We start from the raw sequence: 22,765 nt of genomic DNA on the forward strand, positions 1-22,765 counted from the left end.
TGCATATACGCTGGTTAGTAATACACAAATTAATTGTATTTATTCAGATTATCGTTTTCTTTGAAATCATCTGCAATTGTGTGACAATTCTCAAAATTTTGAGCCCGATCTAATTTACCTTGTGGCGGATCTCAGTGTGATTTAAAATCAAACCTCTCACTTCGCTCGATATACAGACAGTCGCTGTCCGCATATCGAGCAAAGTGCGAAATTTGATTTTAATCAGACTGGGTTGATCTAACCTTGCCTTTAGAAATAATTGGGAAGCTTTTTATTTTAGTCATACAGGTTATTTAAAAAAAAGAATATTTGCCATTTATCTTATTATATAGGGTAGGTCTAGCATCTTTCAGGGAAATACGTTTTCTTTTTAATTTTCCAAACATGGTGGAATTAATGTATATATATATATATATATATATATATATATATATATATATATATATATATATATATGCAATCAAACATGCAATATTTTTTATTTGAAAAGAAGAGAGTCACTGTGTGTACAAGAATACATGGTGATCGACAGCTATAGAAAAACTATTTCTGCTTATAGATATGTGATCTTTACTTTGTGGTTATAAGCAAATATTGGTAGTCCAAATAACTATTTGTTAAATTGTAACTTACACAACAGGGAAATGAGCCTCTAAATAAATATTTCTTTAAAAAAAAAAGATATGCATTTCATTCCAAGAATACAATTTTGTGTAATTTGTTTAAGAGAGCAATTGTGATGCCTACTAGTGTAGTCATGTGTACACTTTCAATCTTTCAGAGTGCCATTTCCTTTAACTATAATCCTACAGGAGTCAAACCTTCATTGATAATGCATATATATGAATCTTTCTACCATTCATGATTTGTATGTAACTGACCTTTATATGTGATCAGCTAGGTAAAAGTCTTTGCAGTGTATATTACCAAACTCCAAGGATGATGCCTTCAACATATATATTATTTTGTTGAAGCCCATCCCCCCCCCCCAATTTACAAAAATCTCACTGATAAAAGTTCACTCTGAAGGCTTCTCACATTAAACCGACATATGTACTAATGCTCCTCTTTACAAATTTTAACCCACCAGACAACTTTGTTGACAAATATTTAAGATTTATTTATTATGTCATCTTTTTAATATCAAGATGTTAAAATCATTCTAGAAATGGAAGTAATACATGTACATGTCAATATCAATAACAACATGAAAATTCATCTAAAAATTTATCTATTAACAAATATAATTACATGTACATAATTGTATGCATGTACATGTACTTAATTTCTTAAACATGTATTGTAACAAATTCTATTTTGCTGAATATCAAACTTTTTTTATTTTACTGTCAATTTTTAAATGTCCATATGATATAAATGAATAAATAAATATATAAGATGACATCAATATAGTAGATGGACCATCAGCATGGATTGATCAGTGGGTAGAGTACCAGACTACGGGTCATGGGTTAGATTCTCAATCCTGCCATATATTTTTGAATCATTCCTCTGCTCGTCCTTTTACACAATCATGGCAATGGAAGATGAACATTACTCGGTTTCGCAAAAGATTTTTCAGGCCATTACAGCAATGTACCCATAGACCTAGAAAAATAATAGTATTACATTGATTTAAATAAACAACTGTCATTACACTGCAATCAAATTTCATAAGGCTTGAAAAATACATGCAACATAATTGTTAGTTAAATAAACTGTAAAATTGTGATAATACTGATTTTATTTACAGTATATTTATCTACCGTACACCATATCTGGGAAGATATCATTAAGTATCACCTACGATTTCTAATTTTAATGATTTATAACCCAAGAGCCCATATTAAGAAAAAGATTTCAAATGACCCCAAGGTCAACTTTAGTATTTTTTCACTAACCATTCCCCTTGTAATGAAATTGGCTTCTTTCCAAACCAGAAAAAAATACTTTTTAACCAAGAATGGTAAGTTTCAGTTAAGGTCATTCACGTTTATAAATAAAAAAAATTTTGTGACAATTCAGGTACAATTCACTTGCATTCTATTTTCTTTCTACAAAATTCTCAGGTTTAATTAGTCTAGAGTTAACATATTTTGATAGTTCCTGGTTGTGGCAAGTAAAAATGTAAAATCAGCTGATATGTACTGCAGTAAGGTATATGAATGGGATTTTACTGTAGCAAAGAAGGTGAGAAAAATCTTTAGCACAATTGAGTATTGAACCTGGTACCTTTGCACCGAGCTACTCAGGCTGACATATAATACATGGTAGTACAACATTATAAATTTAATGGGGCATATTTGCTGTGAAAGTGATGGCTACCATTTTTATCTCTCAAAATCTCCCAGTGGCAAAGGAATATGTATTACTGACTAATAAAAATATTTCTTTAGTAAAATTAAAAAAAAAACAAAAACAGAAACCTAACAAGAGGCCCACAGGCCTTATCGGTCACCTGAATACTAGTGGAAAAGTATTATTACTTCCATGGACTATGAAATCTAGAAACAATTTCCTGTTTTAAATATCTAAGCTAATTATATTCTAATGTTCAGCAACAATAAAAACAAGATGTGTTCTTAAAACTTCACATCTCTCAAAGTGCATACACTGATGAAAGGCTTTAAATAGGTGTATTCACATGAAAACATCAAAAGATATGACTAATTTGGACTCATCTTAAAGTCATAACCCTGGGTTGTGAAATTCACCATTTTTTGTACATCCTTTTCTGCATTTATATTTTATACAGTATCAGCAAACTTACACATGAATACTATATACTAAGTTTGGCCCCACCCTGGGGGTCAAAACTCTTACTCTGGGAGAAATCAAATTTACAATTTTGGTAAAAGACTTCCTGCTCTATCCATTTAGTTTCAATTTATTATCAATAACATTAAAGAAGATGTAAAAGTGTTTTATACACATAAACACTATATAACAAGATTTGCCCCGCCCTGGGGTCAAAACCCCTACCCCGGGGATCATGAAATTTACAATTTTGGTAGAGGCCTGCCTGTTCTACATCACTATGCATTTAGTTTTTCTTATATATGTGTGTTTCTTGATAAGAAGATTTTTGAAAATTGGTCCCCCTTGTCCCAATGATGCTTCATACCAAATTTGAAAAGAATTGGACTAGTAGTTATTAAGAAGTTAAAAATGTTCAATTGTTAACGCACGACGAATGAAAACTAATTACAATAGGTTACTGAGTAAACTCAGGTGACCTAATAAAAGTACATTTGATAACCGCTTTTAGTGTAAAGAAATATATACATGTAAAGAAGAATTATTGGCTTGCAAGATAATAATTATTTAATCACCAAAATTACATATATTCATTTGCTTGCTTTGAGATTAAAAGGTGTTTCAAATAACTGAATACATGTGTTATTAATGATCAGAAATATATAATATAGAGCAATTTTTATTGAGTGTTGATTTCAAATTTTGGTGACAAAATTACAGCTATTATTTTGGAAATCATGCAAGAACTTTTAATATCGAGGAGATAAAAAATAATTTCAAAGAAACATAGTGTTATGTCCTTAGATTGGTTAAATTTCTATTTGCCAAAAAGGTGAAGATATGCTTAGACAGACAGGTACAAAACATGCAAAATGGACAAACTTTGATCATAAAAACTCATAAATTTATGTTCTTAAATCTTTGCCTAAGGATTTAATCATCAATACATTACAAAAATAATTACGTCATGTACCATGTACCATAATTTGTTTTGGATTTTTTAAAACTTTGTAAGTACAGAAATGATTAAATGTGTACAAACAGTGGATATACTTGCATCATATATATGTACTGTACATCTTGCATCCCAATCCTAACCCTGAGGCATCATGGAAAATCTCTCAGGAGAGGGCATGAAGAGAAATGCATCTAAATCAAGGAATGCTGCTGTCTGTTTGACAATTTATTTCTTGACCACCTTTATGACACTTTGAAAAATAACAAAGGTCAGCTAACTTGGATATCTAGTGCATGTTACATGTATATCACACCTAATATCTCCAATTAATATATAGTCAATGTTATTCTACATTTAAAAAATTAACACTGACTTCACACAGTTGTACAACTGTATTTGAATGCGATTTTGTTTCACAATATTTTCTGAAAGTTTTGCACATATATGTGCACAAGCAATAATTGAAATGATGCTAAAAGAGACTGTAACTGTTCTCATCTGGTACCGAGTCCATTCACCCTATCTACCTGTTCGCCCAGAGTATATATTGATAAAGCAGTAATAATTTTCATATTTTATAACCATGCAATAAAGGGTCACGTACAAATCACACATTTTAGAATTAGTGCCTGTATATATAATGTATATTTTTGATTAATTTTCCAACAATAATCTTGTTTTTCTTTTTGCGAAATGATGTGAAAGCATGTGCGTAAATGTGTACAGGTAGCTATGATACTGCATTGATGTTGTCCCAGTCATGAAATTAAAAAAATGGGATAAATAATTTTGAATTTCAATTGTGGTATTGTCAAAAGTTTGAAGTTACCATGTACACAAATGAGCTTGTGTCTTAATGTGTTAATAGTGGGCACATATACAATTGTAAATAACTAACACATATGTATATGTGCTCACTATTTAGAAATTAAGATCCAGGCATTATAGCAGCTACATAGGTTGAGAACAAAATGAATAAGGGATTGTGATTTTGCGATGTGTGTCATGTACTGAATCCCCTTGAAGTCAATTTGACAGGTTGGGAACACTTCCCCTATAGCGAGACATTCTCGCTAAAACGCGATTATCCCTCTTTAGCGAGAAATAAACTGTTTTGGTGTCTTTATTGAAAATAATGGCAAATCCCGTGCAACGCTGAATAAGTGCGACACACACTCAACATGAAGCGAATTGTCTCTATGAAATTGACAACATAGTCAAGAAATTTCATATCAAAGTTGCTTCATAAGAGAGAAGCAGTCTGAAATCCAATACACATCGTGAGTGTTTTTGTTTTGATTAATATATTTGCAGAAGCATCACACATTTTAGCACTTTTTCTTCTTTTCACGTGAAACACGAAGAGATGTATTCCACGGGTGTTTTTCTCTGTTGTATAGGATATATTTACTCTCGCTAGAGAGGGATAATCGCGTTTTAAAATAGCGAGAATATCTCGCTATAGGGGAAGTGTTCCCAACCTGATTAACATTATTTAGGGGCCTAGTGACGAGTAGTCAGTGGTAAAACATTTAAGGTTATTACTACACAAACAACTTAACTTACTTGTCAGTCCATGCCGACTTCTTTTTGAACACCTACAGCATCGCAGATCCATGCACAAGTCAAATGCGTTAAATTTGATGAATCTTCCATTTGGATTTGTAAACAACACTGAATAACGGTACAGTTGATCGACATGCCGTTGGCAGACATACGAATACGTTGAAATTCGTTGCTTTCTCACAAAGTTATGTGTTCTTTTTCGTCATAATGCGGCGGTAGCGCAGGGAATTCAAAGTAAATGAGCAAATTCACACTTTTTACGCTTCGAAGTGAAAATAGCCACTGCGCACGCGTAAGTGCAATCATACATCGTAAGTTACGTTTGCGGCTACGAACGGTTTTGTGAATACCATTTTATCAGTACGTAACTCTAATCTTAAGTCAGACGTAAATCCTACGTTTACGATTACGTCTCCGAACTTTAGTAAATATGGGTCCTGATCCCACCTCTGGTGTGTCCAGGGGCCGTGTTTGCCCAACTATCTATTTTGTATTGCTTGTAGGAGTTATGAGATTGATCACTGTTCGTTATCTTCACTTTGCATGTATTTTTAATAATTTACATTAGTGAGCAATGCTGCTTGAAATCTGATATATCAATTAACATAACATTCGAAGCTATTTGATTTTGTTGCATATTTTAAAACTTGGATTGATGAGGAGTTTTGCACGACTATAATGACAATAACTAGACACGAGGAGGTCTTCCGTTTGATTTTGTTTTCCTGCATAACAATAAATGCAATGTCGATGTAAATTCTAGCCCTAATTCATCAGGTAAACGTATTTGATATATTCAGAATATGATTTGACACCTCTTTATCCCATATTTAAAAGGCATGTCATTACAATGTTATACCGTCAAAAATACTTCCTGATTGTCTGAAAATTAGTTTCTACTTTTAACAAACTGTTTTCAATTTTCAACAGAAATATAATATTCAGTTTCAGGGACCAGCTCTTAAATTTCTCAAAAGGGAGAATAATGCTGACCAAGTTTTGTCCGATATATTTTTTTTTTTTTTACAAAATATGTTAAAAAGCACGGCTTTTCGTACATCAATCCTATATGAATCGTGTTTCAGAATCAATGATAATTTTGCTAAAATCTGCTGTACCAAAACGTAAGTGGAAAAAAAAATTGCTTCAATAATACTAATTGCTATATACAAGGAAATGCACGGAAAATGAAATACATTACAAATTTACCAATTCATCGTTTCGAAATGGAAATGAAAATGCATCAATCCATTTATTTTCATTTATTGATTTGATCAATAATTTGTTTCATAGCATTAGCCAAAACGTCTTGTCCTTTTTATCGGGTCACTGCGACGATCCAAATTATGATAAGCAGATAAAGCTAGAACCGCAGCCATTTTTTCTTCGGAAAGTTATATGATAATTTAAGGCGAAAATATTTTCTCCGTTAAACGATTTGGCTATGACTGATTTATTTCTAATGATCAGATATTTAGTTCAGGTAATCATCAACTCATCAATAAAGACAATACAAAAAAATAAGTTTGCGGTTTGCCCGACTATCTATTTTATATTGCCTGTAGGAGTTATGAGATTGATCACTGTTCGTTATCTTCACCTTGTATGTATCAATGGGATTGCTAAGCTTGCAGTTTAAAATTGTTATCAGAACATTCAATCTCGGATACCCTGTTAACGCACTTAGCAGAATCAGGTTCTGAACAACTGTATCATATTTGATTGACTAGTGGATGTTTCTATTTTAGTCAAAGTATATTTTAAGGGAGATAGCTTAAATTTGGTCTTTAACTGATCTCGGGGCGTTTGGGTCGTGATTGATGTTATCTATTTGAGTCGTGATTGATGTCATCTATTTGAGTCGTGATTGATGTTATCTATTTGAGTTGTAGTTGATGTTATGTATTTGAGTTGTAATAGATGTTATCTATTTGAGTCGTGATTGATGTTATCTATTTGAGTGGTGGTTGAGGTTATCTATTTAAATCGTAGTTAATGTTATCTATATGAGTCGTGGTTGATGTTAACTTGGGTCTTTAATTGGTCTAGGGGCGTTTAGGTCGTAGTTGATGTTATCTATTTGAGTCGTGGTTGATGTTATCTATTTGAGTCGCAGTTGATGTTATCTATTTGAGTGGTGATTGAGGTTATCTATTTGAGTCTTGATTGATGTTATCTATTTGAGTCATAGTTGATGTTATCTATTTGAGTCGTGATTGATGTTATCTATTTGAGTCATAATTGATGTTATCTATTTGAATCGTGATTGATGTTATCTATTTGAGTCGTGATTGATGTTATCTATTTGAGTCTTAGTTGATGTTATCTATTTGAGTCGTGATTGATGTTATCTATTTGAGTCGTAGTTGATGTTATCTATTTGAGTTGTGACTGATGCTATCTATTTGAGTCTTAGTTGATGTTATATATTTAAGTCGTGATTGATGTTATCTATTTGAGTCGTGATTGATGTTATCTATTTGAGTCGTAATTGATGTTATCTATTTGAGTCGTGATTGATGTTATCTATTTGAGTCGTGATTGATGTTATCTATTTGAGTCGTAGTTGATGTTATCTATTTGAGTCGTAGTTGATGTTATCTATTTGGGTCGTAGTTGGTGCTATCTATTTGAGTCGTAGTTGATGTTATCTATTTGAGTCGTGATTTATGTTATCTATTTGAGTCGTGATTGATGTTATCTATTTGAGTCGTGATTGATGTTATCTATTTGAGTCGTGATTGATGTTATCTATTTGAGTCTTAGTTGATGTTATCTATTTGAGTCGTGATTGATGTTATATATTTGAGTTGTGTTTGATGTTATCTATTTGAGTCGTGATTGATGTTATCTATTTGGGTCGTATTTGGTGTTATTTATTTGAGTCGTGATTGATGTTATCTATTTGAGTCGTAGTTGATGTTATCTATTTGAGTCGTGATTGATGTTATCTATTTGAGTCGTAGTTGATGTTATCTATTTGAGTCGTGATTGATGTTATCTATTGGAGTGGTGGTTGAGGTTATCTATTTAAATCGTAGTTAATGTTATCTATATGAGTCGCGGTTGATGTTATCTATTCGAGTCGTAGTTGATGTTATCTATTTGAGTCGTCATTGATGTTATCTATTTGAGTCGTAGTTGCTGTTATCTATTTGAGCTGCTTCTTGGCTTGATCACTGTCCTCTTTGGCGTTGGCTTTATGGAATAAAGGAAACCTTAGACAATGCTAAAACTATAGGACAATCATCCTAATTAGTCCCACCAGTAACATCAAGTTAAGAGTTATTTTCACCAGATTCAGGAACGAAGCCGAAGAAGATCTGGCAGAAGAACAAGCGCGGTTTATCGCAACTCGAAGCATTGTCGAACACATTTTCAGCTATTGCATTATGATGGGAAAACACCTACACCATCAAAACGAGTTGTACCACAATTTCATAGACTTAAAAATCCTTCGATAGATTGTGGTACAAAGGACTTGGGCACACTTTGTTAGTCTTTGACATCGAGGAGGGACTGATCCAAGCCACCCAGTCACTGTGCAAATCTTTCAACAGCGCAGTTTTCTTCAACAGTAACATCGGCGAGTATTTTAAGACAACGGTCGGAGTTCGTCTAGGAACCTACTCTATCTAACCCTGTTTAAGTTCTTCCTGAAAAGCATAATGAGAGAGACGCAATATGACTTTGAGTCCAGAATCTCCATCGGTGGTCGAACGATCAACAACTTACGGTTTGCCTACAACATCAGAGGGAGAGTAGCAATATTGGAATGTAAGACCTCACCAACAGACTGATAAGCAGATAAGGGGCTTATGACATAATGGTCATCAGTGAAACGAGCAAGGTTATAGTCAATAGCGCAAACAGTACCTCTGAACAAATCACAAATCACCATTGACCCGATCACGATAGCTCAGTGATAGAGAGTTCGCGTTATAACCGGGAGGTAATGAGTTCGAGCACGGTTTGCATCATGACTGTGTTAAACCTAAGAAGTTGAAATAGGCTGTGATTTCTTCTTTGTCAAACACTTGGCATTTAGAAGTGATAATCGCGGTTCTTTCGGATATGACCTTAAAACGGAAGTCCCGTGTCGCCACAGGCGTTGGTACAATAAAGAACATTCACTGCTACGGTACTGAACGCTAAGCATCGGTCTATTTGTGTGGTACTTCACCTACAGTTTATGATTTCTCAATATGAGTGAGGAATTCTCGACGGAAAGTAAAAAAGCAATCAATCAATCAATTAATCAAATCACAATAAACGTTCAGCAGTTCCAGGAGATAGACGCTTTCAAATAACCTGGCGCTACAATCACAAACGACGGCCGCTCTACCACTATAATCAAAACTAGATTCGCTTTTGCAACATCCAGCATGGCAAAACTCGGCAAGATTTTGAGAAGACATCACCTTCCAACAAACATTACACTGTACAAAGTATAATTTTTACATTAACCCCCCCCCCTCGATCGAGGCCTCTGCTGGTGGACTGTTAGAAATGCGTATCTGGTGCATTAAAATTGGTACCGTCTAAGTTTTACAATGTCCTTGCCCCCCCCCCCCTCTACTGCTGTGAGAGCTGGACCCTGCCTGCTGAGGTGACCAGGCCTCAAGACCATCAACTGATAATATTCTTCAATTTCAAATCCAGTTAACTTTTGAATTAATTGTTATAAACAAATAATTTTTAAGTATATGTTTGAATTTGATTTTTTTTTTTTACGAACCTGTATTTTTTTAAATAATCTGTGCTAGATAGATCTTAAGATGTAAGTAATCAAAATTTTGACTGAAGTATATTCTCAGTTTATGGTCTTTGGACCAGACGAGTTCTAGTGTTTGAGACCAAGTGCTTCAGATAACTGCTGGGGATCTCCTAGAGAAAACATCAAAGGCAGGTTCGCAAGAACCCCTCGTAGTGCTTGTGAAAAGGATTCATCTGACTCGGTTTGGATACATCATTGCCACAACAGCCTACCCGTGACAGTTTTACAGAGGAACTTTGGAAGATGTGGACAACAGCCTACCCGTGATAGTTTTACAGGTAACTTAGGAAGGTGGCCGCAAACGTGGACAACAGGCGAAGAGCTGGATGGACAACATAAAAGAGTGGACTCGAATTGACAACCCCACCCTGATTAGAGTGGAAGGAGACAGATCTAGATGAGGTTCAATGACATATAGATCGTCCACCATGTCTCTCCTACGACCATTGGTCAGGGGAATGAGATGATGGCAATCTGATCGATCTTTCTCTACCCTCCTTGTACCGGGGTTGTTAGGTTCTGAGGCTTTGGAGACTATCGTAAAACTGGTTTTCGAGTTTCGTCATTAAATATCTTACTGTGCAAAAAAAAAAGGGTTTGACTCCTTGTTTAGGGTACATGTAAGAGACTGTACATATATCACAATGAAGTAAAACATAACACTGCGTAAAAGGAAGTTGAACACCTTAACCAGACTACTGAAATAATTTGTACTCCTCTTACAACTTACTGTTTTTCACAAAATTGACTGCATTTCTGGTCCCAGTGTCAATTATATAATGTAGAGCTTCACAAGTAGGTCTGGACTATTCCACATTTTACAATATGCCTTTTATGTGAAAATCACAAAATCTGATTTATATGAATTACACACAGAAATACGCTATCGGATTTTGTGAAGGATGAAATATAGCGTTTCAAAATATAATGTACATAAAGGTTTTCAAATACCCTTTGCCTCCTCGGTTACGGTAAGAAACTGTACAGGCATTACAATCAATTAACTATGGCATTGTCGTAAAAGGGAGTTGAACATCTGAACTTAACCAGACTAATTAAATTAAATTCTAGCTAATTACAATATGCTGTTATTCACAAAATTGACTGCATCTCTGGTCCCAATGCCAATTATAAAATGTAGAGCTTCAAAAGTAGTTCTGATCTAATCCACGTTTTACAATATGCCTTTAATGAGACAGTTCTAAAAATTGCACACAGAAATAAACCATCAGATTCTGTAAGGGATGAAATATAGCGTTTCAAAATATAACGCACATAAAGTTGACAATCATTACTCAACTTTTTATGTTAAACTTAACATAAGTTAGATGGTCCGATCCACGTTTATTCCAGCTACACGCATAATTCACTAAAAAGCTACAACTTACAAGTACTCGGAAAACAATTCAGATAAAAGCAAAAATTGCTGTAGCTATTAATTTAGAATAGCCCCCCCCCCCCCCCCTTATGTTTTGATGATTAGGCCTACGGTAGTCCACACCAGCATAAAATGCCGTTATATTTCTTTAACTTGTTTTCGTATTAAGTCCTACTAGTAAACAACCACATTCTGTAATAGCGTATCACTTGTTTAAACTTTTGACACGCTGGTTATATAACAATGTTAGAATATGAATGAAAAAATAATTTATTTCGCACTGTGTTGGTTAAGTTGATTTGGAACATACAATAACGAACGAGGACAATGTGGGTGTTACGAAGTAAATCATATAGCGCATTCAGTGACAATGTGAAATCCATACCTACATTTGTCGAAAACTCTCCTCAAGTAAAAAAGTATGTTCTAATCAAACAAATACATCTTATTAATTACACCTAATGTTTCCAACCTACTTATTATAGAATAAAAATGTATGAGTTGTTGGTAGATCGTGCTTCTAAGAAATGCTCAAAATGTCTACATTCGACAGAAATGGTCTGTTCAACAGCTTTAGAAAATTGTTATCCAAATAAATATGATTTCCAAATCGTAGCTCTCATGGCGAAAACTTTAAGAGATTCTTTTTTTCCAGAGTGGACAAAGCAATATCTTGGAGAGTACAGCACATGGAGAACACCTATTTCAGGTAACAACCTCTATTGATTATGTGACACGTACTTTCTTGTATAATACCACTGAGCCCCTTTGAAAACTACTAAACACTATTAAAGTCGGCATTTTGTTTGAATTGTGACTATTAAAGTCGGGATTTTTTTGAAAATCATGAAAATTCATAGTAAAAAAAGGCATGATTCCAAAATTCAAATTAAGTGCCAGGAAATTGCTAGATTGCAGGATTTTGCACCAAATACCCAGACCCCCTGCCGTAGTGGCACCTCGCGGTGCGAGGTGATAGACTCGCAACGCGAGTCTATGTACCCCCCCCCCCCTGAAAAATGCTGCCTACGGGCCTGAATAATGTCCTTATTTTTTTTGTTTATAATTGTCGAGAGATTAATATTTATTGTTGATGGCGACGCAAAAAGAAATCGCACTCTCGTCCACCCCCCTACCCCGTCTGAAAGATTCTAAATATCAATACAAGAATAATGCTGTTGAAAAGAAAATGTTCAATTTCATTTTTACATGTATGTCCTCGTAATCGGAAATTCGGGGCGCGAATAGTTTTTGGTATGTCCGTCTGTTTGTCAGCAAATTAATAACATTCGCCATTACCTTAGAATGGATGTTGAGATTTCAAAAGCTGTTTATCTTTTAACATGGTTTTATTGTAAAATGTTAAACCAGATCTGAAACTGTGATATTCATTGTGATGACTGTTGTGGTGTAAATTGTATGTTGATCAATGAAAGATAAAAAAAAAAAAAAAAAAAAAAGAGCATCGCGCTCAAAATCACACGGCCTCTCACCTCTGTCGGCGCGGGTTCAAATCCTGCTCGCGCCGGTAAGTGAGGAAGTCTTTCAGTTTACTTTCGGAAGGTCGGTGGTCTCTTGCCAGGTGAGTTGTACATTGGTTCTCTCTTCCACCAATAAAAACTGGGCGCCACCATATAACTGAAAAATTGTTGAGTTTGGCGGAAAACATCAAATCAAAATTATAAATTATAAAAACTTTGCATCGACTGCTTCGTGTTGACTAAGATTTACAGGTGCGATACTCCGCGTATGCCATTATTGTTACATCTAAAATGCGGAATACTCTTGATTAATTTCTAAATTAACTGCTTGGTCGATGTTTGTCGATTTTTGATATGTCGTCAAAATATACACACTTAACTGATTATAACAAAATTTGTTTTTGTTGCAATTTGTTTGAGGTTAATTTTTATAACGACTGGTTTAGTCTCACTAATTAACTATATTAATTTTAAATAAATGACCGCAAACATTTCAAAGTTCGTTCCAAGTGTTAATAAAAAACGAAAAAAAATATATAGGGTCCCGTGCCTTTTATAGGCCATATTTGTACTTTTTACAACACATAGCAATCTGCAGTAAAGTACACCCTTCATTTCAAGCACACTCCTACCATGGTAATTTCCTCAGTCATTTCTCGATTTTTTGCGATAATTTTTCATCCTAACATTTAATTTGAACCTCTGTAATATTTCTTTAAATTTCAATTAATTTCACTCTTGATATTAGCCAATCACGCAACACCTAGAAATTTTTACCTCCGCTCAATCCTGGGTAAACTGCGTCCGAGTTACGTATGCGGGGGTTTGGTACTCTCATTCCATATTTCTCATTATGCATCATCCAGGTATAATACGCTGGTCCATGTAGTAAAAGTAGATTTTGACATTGCTAGTAGTACAGTAACACTCACATGCAGTACAAAAAGACAAAATCAGTGCATGGATTACGTGAATCGCCTCAATGAGTACACATCAGAGGTCACCTATAATAATTGACCATGGTCGCGCTATAGTTATTGTCAAAATTGTGACAATGAACGAGACAGTCATGTGACACTTTCAGATTTGCACAGTACTGTCAAGGCCCCGCTATTATATAAACGTAATACATATATTGGGGAAATGTCATTCAAGTGAGTTTGCTGTATGTGGTTCCAGAAACATACTTAGAACAGATCTTTACATTGTCTATTAATTATTAGAATGTTTTAAAACATTTATGAAACACACCAATAAAAAATCATTTTCATTTTTTTTTTTTTTACTTTTGAAAAATTGTAAAACAGTAATAAAACGTTAATTTAAAACAGAACAGAAACATTGGTCACCTTCCTTAAACAATTTTATTTAAAACGTATGTAGATGTATTTAATATAGAATCTACTAAGCTTTACAGTTGTCCGTGTTATTATGATGAGGATACGTGTGATAAGTCGAATCTCTGAGTCTGGTGGAGCTTTAATATTTTTTGTTCTCCAGTCATGTTTTAATTAAAAGTATCATATGAAGAATATAAATAACCTTGTGTTACTGTGTCATACTACATTTTCAGATCAGTTCTCCTCCCTGTCTGATGACGAGGTGTGCGTGTTATTCTGTTTTCTGTGCTCTGACTCCGGTATCCCCGACTTTACTAATACAGACTGTCTGGACATTCTTAATAAGATACGAGAGGTGATATATGATGAGAACAGTGTAACAAGTGAGGAGGCACAGCGGACTCTGGATGGACTGAAGTCACGTGGATTTCTTTGGGATCAGGACGGAGTAGACATCACTGAGGACGCCAAGGACGAGACCATGTACCGTGTTACAGAACGTGATATACAAAGTAGTATTACACTGTTCCCCGTGTATCAGTTATCCAGTTATACTACAGCAGTGAGGTATCTGAGATCACAGAGATACACCAGGAAGTCTGGAGAGAAATGTGTCATTTGTAACTACTCGGACTGTGATTCCGTACTCATACACCGTCTACAGATGAACATACTGACCCACGTCACCATGGAGGACACGGATATCTGTGATGAAGTGTCACGGATCTGTAAGTATGCAGTAAATGAACCGTTTGGTAATCTACACCCAGCAGTCTATATACAGTCATGTGAATTATACTTCCTTGTTATCAATGTTCAATGTAAATATGTTATTGATTGATTTCAGATGAATGAGATATAAATGATTACATTGTTCTGTAATATCGTCTTGCAGTATAAACAAAGAAATGTACATACAACATGTACAACCAGACACAACGGTGTACATTTATATGACGTCACGGGATTGATGTTAGGAGATATATTTTATTGTTATTATTCATTTCTAAAAATGTTGAATGTTGAATATGTGTAATTAATCAACACCTGTTTATATATTATTCAGTGAACATCCCTCTAAATAAAGTACGCATGAGTGAGGGGGAACGAAGAGCGTTTTTAGAGGAATTACAGCAGACTGTGGAGTGTGAACAAATCAGAGGCGGATCACAGGGCAGTGTACAACACGTCAAGTGGCTCTGGCGATATGAGAGAACTGACTTCGTGAGATCCTGTATAGGTCCCCACCCGCACAGTGATATTTACATCATCAACAACACGGCTTACAGAAAACACAGTAAGTCAACAGTAATATTAATGTAAAGAGATCTGTATAGGTCCCCACCCACACTGTGATATTTACATCAACAGTAACACGGCTTACAGAAAACACAGTAAGTCAACAGTATTATTAATGTAAAGAGATCTGTATAGGTCACCACCCACACTGTGATATTTACATCATCAATAACACGGCTTACAGAAAACACAGTAAGTCAAAAGTAATATTAATGTAAAGAAATCTGTATAGGTCCCCACCCACACTGTGATATTTACATCATCAACAACACGGCTTACAGAAAACACTTAACATGTTCAGGACGATACCAAAACAACATAAACACTTAGATGCCTCTAGAAATGGGGGGGGGGTGTGTGCTTAAAAAGCACTAGGGTAGTGTATAACATGTATCTCACCCATTGTAAAATAATCCTCCGCTTATCTCTCTCTCTCTCTCTCTCTCTCTCTCTCTCTCTCTCTCTCTCTCCTGAATATGTTCAAATCAGTAAAACAATTTTATCTTAAAATTATGCATCATAAGTTGATTGTTAGGTTAAAGGTTTTCACAGCGGTATACAAGGATCTTATCATTTCGGCATTGACAGAGGTATTGCATGTAGCGAGCAACTTATGAAAAGAACACACAGGGTGTATAGCACCCCCCTCCTCCTCCCCCCCCCCCCATAACAAGACGTCTTTGACACACATGCATTTAGACATAATACAGTGTGTACTTATATGGAGATTGTTTATTGACTTTATGAAAGAGGTATTAAGCTTCGGTAATACAGGGAGTGTGTCATTAAACAACTATAACTGGTGGTGCTGAATTGTTGATAACTTCTACCACTTCATTTCTAATTTAACTATTGGTATCTTATTATTTATAATAATAATAATGACGTCGCGCACGGTACTGGTGTTACTTTCATACGCGCATCAGATAATGCTTTATACAATTTAGTTCGATCTAGTTCGTCAATACAACCTATAATTGGGTCAAATGCTGTCTGTCGTGTTTGGTACCGATTGTTAGGCCGTTCTTGGCACACTGATTTTGACTACGGATAACTCCGTTTACCTGATTAGGATATAAGGCTCACAGCGGGTGTGACCGGACGACAGGGGATGCTCACTCCTCCTAGACACCTGATCCCACCTCTGATGTGCCCAGGGGTCCGTGTTTGCCCAACTGTCTACTTTGTATTGATTATAAGAGTTATGGGATTGCTCACTGTTCGTATATTCCCCTTTCATAGATCAATGGCAAGGAACATATATAATAATGACAATAGCTTATATAGAATATTATTTATACGCATTTCATAAACAATTACGGAGTTATATACACGCAGATGTCATCATTTTTCGATGTCCCGCGTTACATAAAATACACCTACGCTTTATTTACAGATTGATACCATGATTGATTTTGTGCCAAATAACGGAAAAAATGGTATATGATTGTGACGTCCTTATTTAAATACGATAAATAATTACTTCAAACGTAACATAGCGACCTTGAAAATGACAAAGACAGCGGTGTCCCGTGTTTGTAGATAGACAATACAAGTCATCATGACCAGCAGGATGCCCAAATGCAAGGGGAAGTTGATTATCCCCGTTACATTAATAATTCACATATATCATGGAACACAGTGGATGCCAGTATTATATAATTCTGAGTATATCCATGAAGTAGATTAATTTTATCGATGTCCAATGAAATATCCTTATTCTACAAATGTCGCGCTTTTTAAACAATTCTACCATTTTATGTCGTCTTTTTAAACATTATTCCAACATGAATATTTTAACAAATATAACTTACAGAAAGTACATAAAATTTACTATATAGAATATCCAACATTTCATTTTATCCCGCGTCCATTTAGGAAAACTAAAAAATAGATACTTAACGTCCGAATAAATGCCCCCATGCATGGTGGCTGATTTGTGCCACTTTACAATTTGTCGTCTTGTCGTCTTTTCGAGGCGAAAAGACGACAGAACGAAAAGAGGACAAAAATATATTTAGTGACTTTCGCCCCTAAATAACGAAGAGACGACAAAATGACAGAACGAAAATTCGAAAATATATGCGAAAAGACGACAAATAAACCCCGCAAATTAGCGACCTAATTTGTCCTCTTTTCGCTTGGCGCTTTGTCGCTTGTCGTCCTTTCGATGCGAAAAGATGAAAAAACGAAAAGACGACAAAACGATAATTACCGAGTTTTCGCCTCGAAATAACGAAAAGTTGACAAGACGACAAAATACAGATTTTCCCGTTATTTTGCTATCTGATTTGTTAGGAATTCAATATGAAATTTGCTGTGTTTTCGATAATTATTAATTACAAAAAGGAAACAGCTAAAGTTGAATTGTAGTTCTTTTGTACTTGTATTCTACTGAAGATTTTTTTTTTTATTTTAAATGTCGTACCAAGGACCCCCCCCCCCCCCCCCTTCATTTTTCAAATAGTAGCTAAAAGAAGTAGATGTTTGAAGTGATGAATTAAAAAAAAGTGCAATGAACTACACCCACCCCACCCCTCATACGATGTATATGAGAGTAGTATAACCGGGCTCGATAGTCGGTTCAACTGATTGCAGTTTTGAGTGCAGGTTTTATAGACGGGTCAAATGAGTGCAGTTTGAGTGCATATATTTAAATAAGTGGAGTTTTGAGGGGTCAGTGGGGTCACGCTGGCCAGATGGGGAGGTCAATCTGAGCAGATACCGTGTGAACGTTCGCTTTGGCTTTTGATTTACTGAAAGTCGCATTGGACTTCGTGTGTGTATGACCTATACAAGTCCAGATATTTCCCCCAGTTATATAATGAAAGAAGAACAATTGTTTAAAGTTTACAGATTTTATTAAATGAAAAATGAGTTTACACAACAATTGAACACAATTTTTAAAGTCCCCAGAATGGGGTAGTTTTGTTTTGATTTTTCGGATACATGGCTATTTTCTGAAAATCGCTTTCACTTTGTTTGTAAACAATAAGCTCCGCTATTCGGCAGTTTTGGTACCATGCAAAAAGTTTATGCATATTTTCACTATATTGTGTGGTTTGAGTCAGATCTTTCTGCATTAGGACGTTATTTTGTATTGAATTTAGGCCTATGTTCGGCGCTTACGGCCTTTGAGCAGGGAGGCATCTTTATCGTGCCACGGGATCTAGGATTTTGCGACCTGACCTAGGATTTTGCGATCTCATCCGAAAGACCGCCCCATTTAATCGCCTCTTACGACAAGCAAGGGGTAGTGAGGACTTATTCTAATCCGGATCCCATATAGATTTACGCTATATATATATATACAAAACCTTCTCTCTCTCTTTCTCTCTCTCACTCCCTGTGTGCATATACATGTGTGTGTGAGTGGGTGGGTGGGTGAGTGTGTGTGCGGCGATCAATTGTCAAATGACCTCGGTGCAAGGTGTTCATTGCAGGATCCTCCAGAAAAGGACGTCATCTGCAAGATTGCCAATATCGCCGGTTAATTTATATGGAAGACGCCAGTTAATATATATGGCGGCCGCCAGATAATAAGTGGCGGCCGCCAATTAAATTAAGTGGCGGCCGCCAGTTAAATAGATATTAATTCTATACTCTGGCACCTATCGGCTTCCGTAATAAATACATACAACGCGCACAGTATGTCATGACAATCCGTGAGGTACAAAGTGGTGCAAAATTCATCTGATGTTTGGGCTTTTTGGGGGGAGGGGGGGTCGGTTCAGTGTTATACTATATCTGCAATGGCTACAAAACTATTTCGTTGTTTGGTGGACACAAATTCACTTTCATTTTTTAAAACACAATACAAAACAAAAACAGTTTGTGTAGCTAAGATAGGGATTATCTAATTAAAATTAGATGTTAGATCCGCTCGCGTACTCACATACATAACTCACATAATTTTAATTAGATTGTACGAGTACGCGAGCGGAGATAAGGATTAATATACATGTACATTTCCCGCAGGGCACTTTTTACTTGCATTAGTCCTAGAAGAAATTAAAAATATGTTACTCATTAAAATTATGTTTAAATAATATAATTAAGGTGCCTGAAAGATAATTTGCTATATGTGTTACTCGTATTACGATGTGTATTTTAATTAATAAGGATTGAAATAGATATAGGTCTACACATAGATCCCCCCCCCCCAAAAAAAAAGAGGGGGGGGGGACTTCATGAAAACATTGACAAACACATAAAAATATGGATTTTGGTATCATTGGAGAGGGTTGAATACATGCATCCAATGTATCACTTACAATTACATTTCATCTATCTTTCTCTACTACTATAAAATGCAGTCCGGGGGAGGGGGTTTACACAAAGCGAATACACAACATATAGATATATACATATACACAAATATAATATCGAGACTCGCAGTATTGAGCATTCCGTCAAAATTTTGTTTTTCTCCATTCAAGATAAATATACGATGTATGTATATTGATTGATTGAAAATTGTTTAAAGTCCCTCTCAAGAATATTTCACACATATGGAGGGGTTACCACTGCCGGTGAAGGGCTGCAAAATGTATAGGCCTATGTTCGGCGTTTACAGCCTTTAAAGAGGGAGGGATCTTTATCGTGCCACGCCTCCTGTGGCACGGGACCTCGGTTTTTGCGGTCTCATCCGAAGGACCGCCCCATTTAGTCACCTCTTACGACAAGCAAGGGGCATACTAAGGACCTATTCTAACCCGGATCGCCACGGGACACGATGTATGTTTGTATATACTTGCATAATGAGAAAATGCAGTTTATATTTCAATAGTTTTATTTTTTCATGGGGGAGGGGGTGGGGGGTAGCAAGACTCAAGTTTTATTTTTCTTGTATAAACTCTCGAATGGTTTTTGTATTTTACAACTTATAAGAGGGTTTCTTTGGGCAAAAGTGGATACAATGACACTGAGCTGCGTCAACCAAGTGTTGGGTTGTACAAGCTTCGTATCGCTCCGAACACATTGGCGTTATATTTTTTTGGAGGGGTGTGTGTGGAGAAATCTGGGTCTGATAGTGGTGTGTGTAAGTGTGTGTGCATATGTGTAGGATAGACGGTCTTTTTGAGGCATGGTACATTTTTGAGAAAGAAAGGGAGGGGGGAGCATTTTTACTTTAAAAGTTTTTCATGTTTTGTTTGTTTATTTTACGTCCTTTCGAGAACTGTTCACTCAAATTGAGAGGTCATCAGCTGTATATGAAGTACCACATATAAACCTTATGCTTAGGCTACAACATTGGATTTTTAACGTGCCAACGCCTGTTGTGACACAGGACCTCCCTTTTTAAGGTCATGAAAACCTGAAGATATCGAATAGTGATCAATTTGCATAATTTCTATAAAGAATACAAAATGAAGAGTAGGGCAAACACGGACCCCTGGACACACTCGTGGTGGCATCAGCTGCCTATCTGAAAGACCCGTGATTCTCACTTTTGTGGAAGAGCACATGTAGGCGTATCTCTACGTCTCAGGTTCGATGTGGCCATGGCATGAGCGGGGTTCGAACTCACTATACCTCCCGGGTACGGGGCGAATGCTCTACCACTGATCTCCGTAACCGTTTATTAATTATTTCCCCTTCGAATTTGTGTCTAGTTTCTCAGATACAATTCATTTTTTTCCTGAGTATACCCACATGTATGAAATGACATTTTGCTCCAAATACCACACATATAATATTGAAAATATACATTTATGATGTTTTATCATCAAGGTTCATGGAATATTGCATATACCAATTAAAAACAAATACCGATGAATTCCATTGTGTTCCGATTCGTGAAGAATTACATTGGTGATAACCCAAACTTTGCATAAAATTCAGTGATTTGAATTTGAGCCACCTTTAATGTCGTCATTTTTTCCCGAATGCACGCAAGACTCTGACAAATATAAACATAATTTTTCTTAAAATCCGCCACAATAAAGGAAGTTGGAGACAGAAATAAGAAATCGCTCTTACCGGTATATAAATCTTTCTTTGATTTGATCTATTGAAATCAGTACAAAAACCATTAATTTCGCATTTAGTAAAAATTAATACTTCTATGTGTTATACAATTTTTATTTTCCTACTCAAAACATCGCTTGGGGATAACTCTTGTACATTAAGTCAAAATTAACTTCAAAGTTGTTGACGTCGTCAGTTTAATACAGAGTTTTATTACAGCTGCTATGGAAGATAAAGAATAACAATGGCCATTTTCATAAATGGCACATTCTCAAATACCAGATTTAGTATTTCGGTGAATTTTCTTGACAGGGCAGATTTTGGCTAAAACCGTACCTTGTTCTTTGCAGTGATGAAAGTGATACGGTTTCGTAGAAACCAATGCGGTAAGGTTAGTGCATCCCCCCACCAAAAAACAAAACAACGATGACAACACACAGCTCACTACGAAAGCCTATTAGTATCATAAAAAATAAATTTGCATTCCCCTATCTTGTAATTACCAGAAAATATCTCGTAATTACGAGATAATTATTTCGAAATTACGAGAAAAATATGTAAATATTGGTCACATGATAGTTTTCTTTATACGAACTCTCCTCTCCTCATTCCGTCGGGTGTTTTTGATTCTGTTTTAAATCTAAGAAATCACATTCCATTCAAAGCATGCCAAGTAGACCAATAACATTTTAGAAAGTTAACTTGCCGACCGAAAGTTTATTCATGCATTCAAAGTACAAGAGAAAGAAAACGACGATTTATTATTGTAGGTTTCTGCACTATCAATTAATTAAATCAATTAAATCTTAGGATGATATCAGCTAATGATAAAGTTAAACTATCATAATGCTTAAAGTAAATGTGTATAAATTTGAAAGTTCAAGATTCTTGTAATTCCACCGTTAAGTACACACTATGATGGTACATATTGTCGGACACATATTATCCTCGGCGACGATATGCACGTACCCTCTCGGTACATATTGTCCGTTGGTGCATATACTATACATATTGTCGCTGACGATAATATGCGCTGAGACAAGGCATATTTTTTGCATCACGGTACATACTGTCGTCGGAGACAATAAACATTGGAATATATTGTCGCCGACCGCGATAGATGGGAAAGGGGGGGGGGGGTAAGATAACTATATGTATCTATGTAGAGAATATTTAGCTGTAGTTAAATGCTTAATTGTTTAATGCGAATGAATATTTGGAATGCTTGTACGATTCCAA

At 35.6% G+C, this 22,765-nt stretch overlaps 2 protein-coding genes across 2 annotated transcripts in view; both read left to right on the top strand.

The window, feature by feature from the left end:
* LOC125673012 (uncharacterized) overlaps positions 1-22,765 on the top strand; it is a 1,263,960-nt gene that overhangs the window by 936,653 nt on the left and 304,542 nt on the right. The window lies entirely within an intron of this gene.
* The window catches only part of LOC130052939 (uncharacterized), a 63,900-nt gene continuing 55,349 nt past the window's right edge, over positions 14,215-22,765 (top strand). The window contains exons 1-2 of the mRNA XM_056159227.1: positions 14,215-14,985; positions 15,324-15,554. Of these exons, the coding sequence (XP_056015202.1) occupies positions 14,442-14,985; positions 15,324-15,554 (775 nt within the window). The 5' untranslated portion in view covers positions 14,215-14,441. The remainder of the gene's footprint in view (positions 14,986-15,323; positions 15,555-22,765) is intronic.

This window comes from Ostrea edulis, chromosome 3 (assembly GCF_947568905.1).
Source record: "Ostrea edulis chromosome 3, xbOstEdul1.1, whole genome shotgun sequence".
NCBI lineage: Eukaryota > Metazoa > Mollusca > Bivalvia > Ostreida > Ostreidae > Ostrea > Ostrea edulis.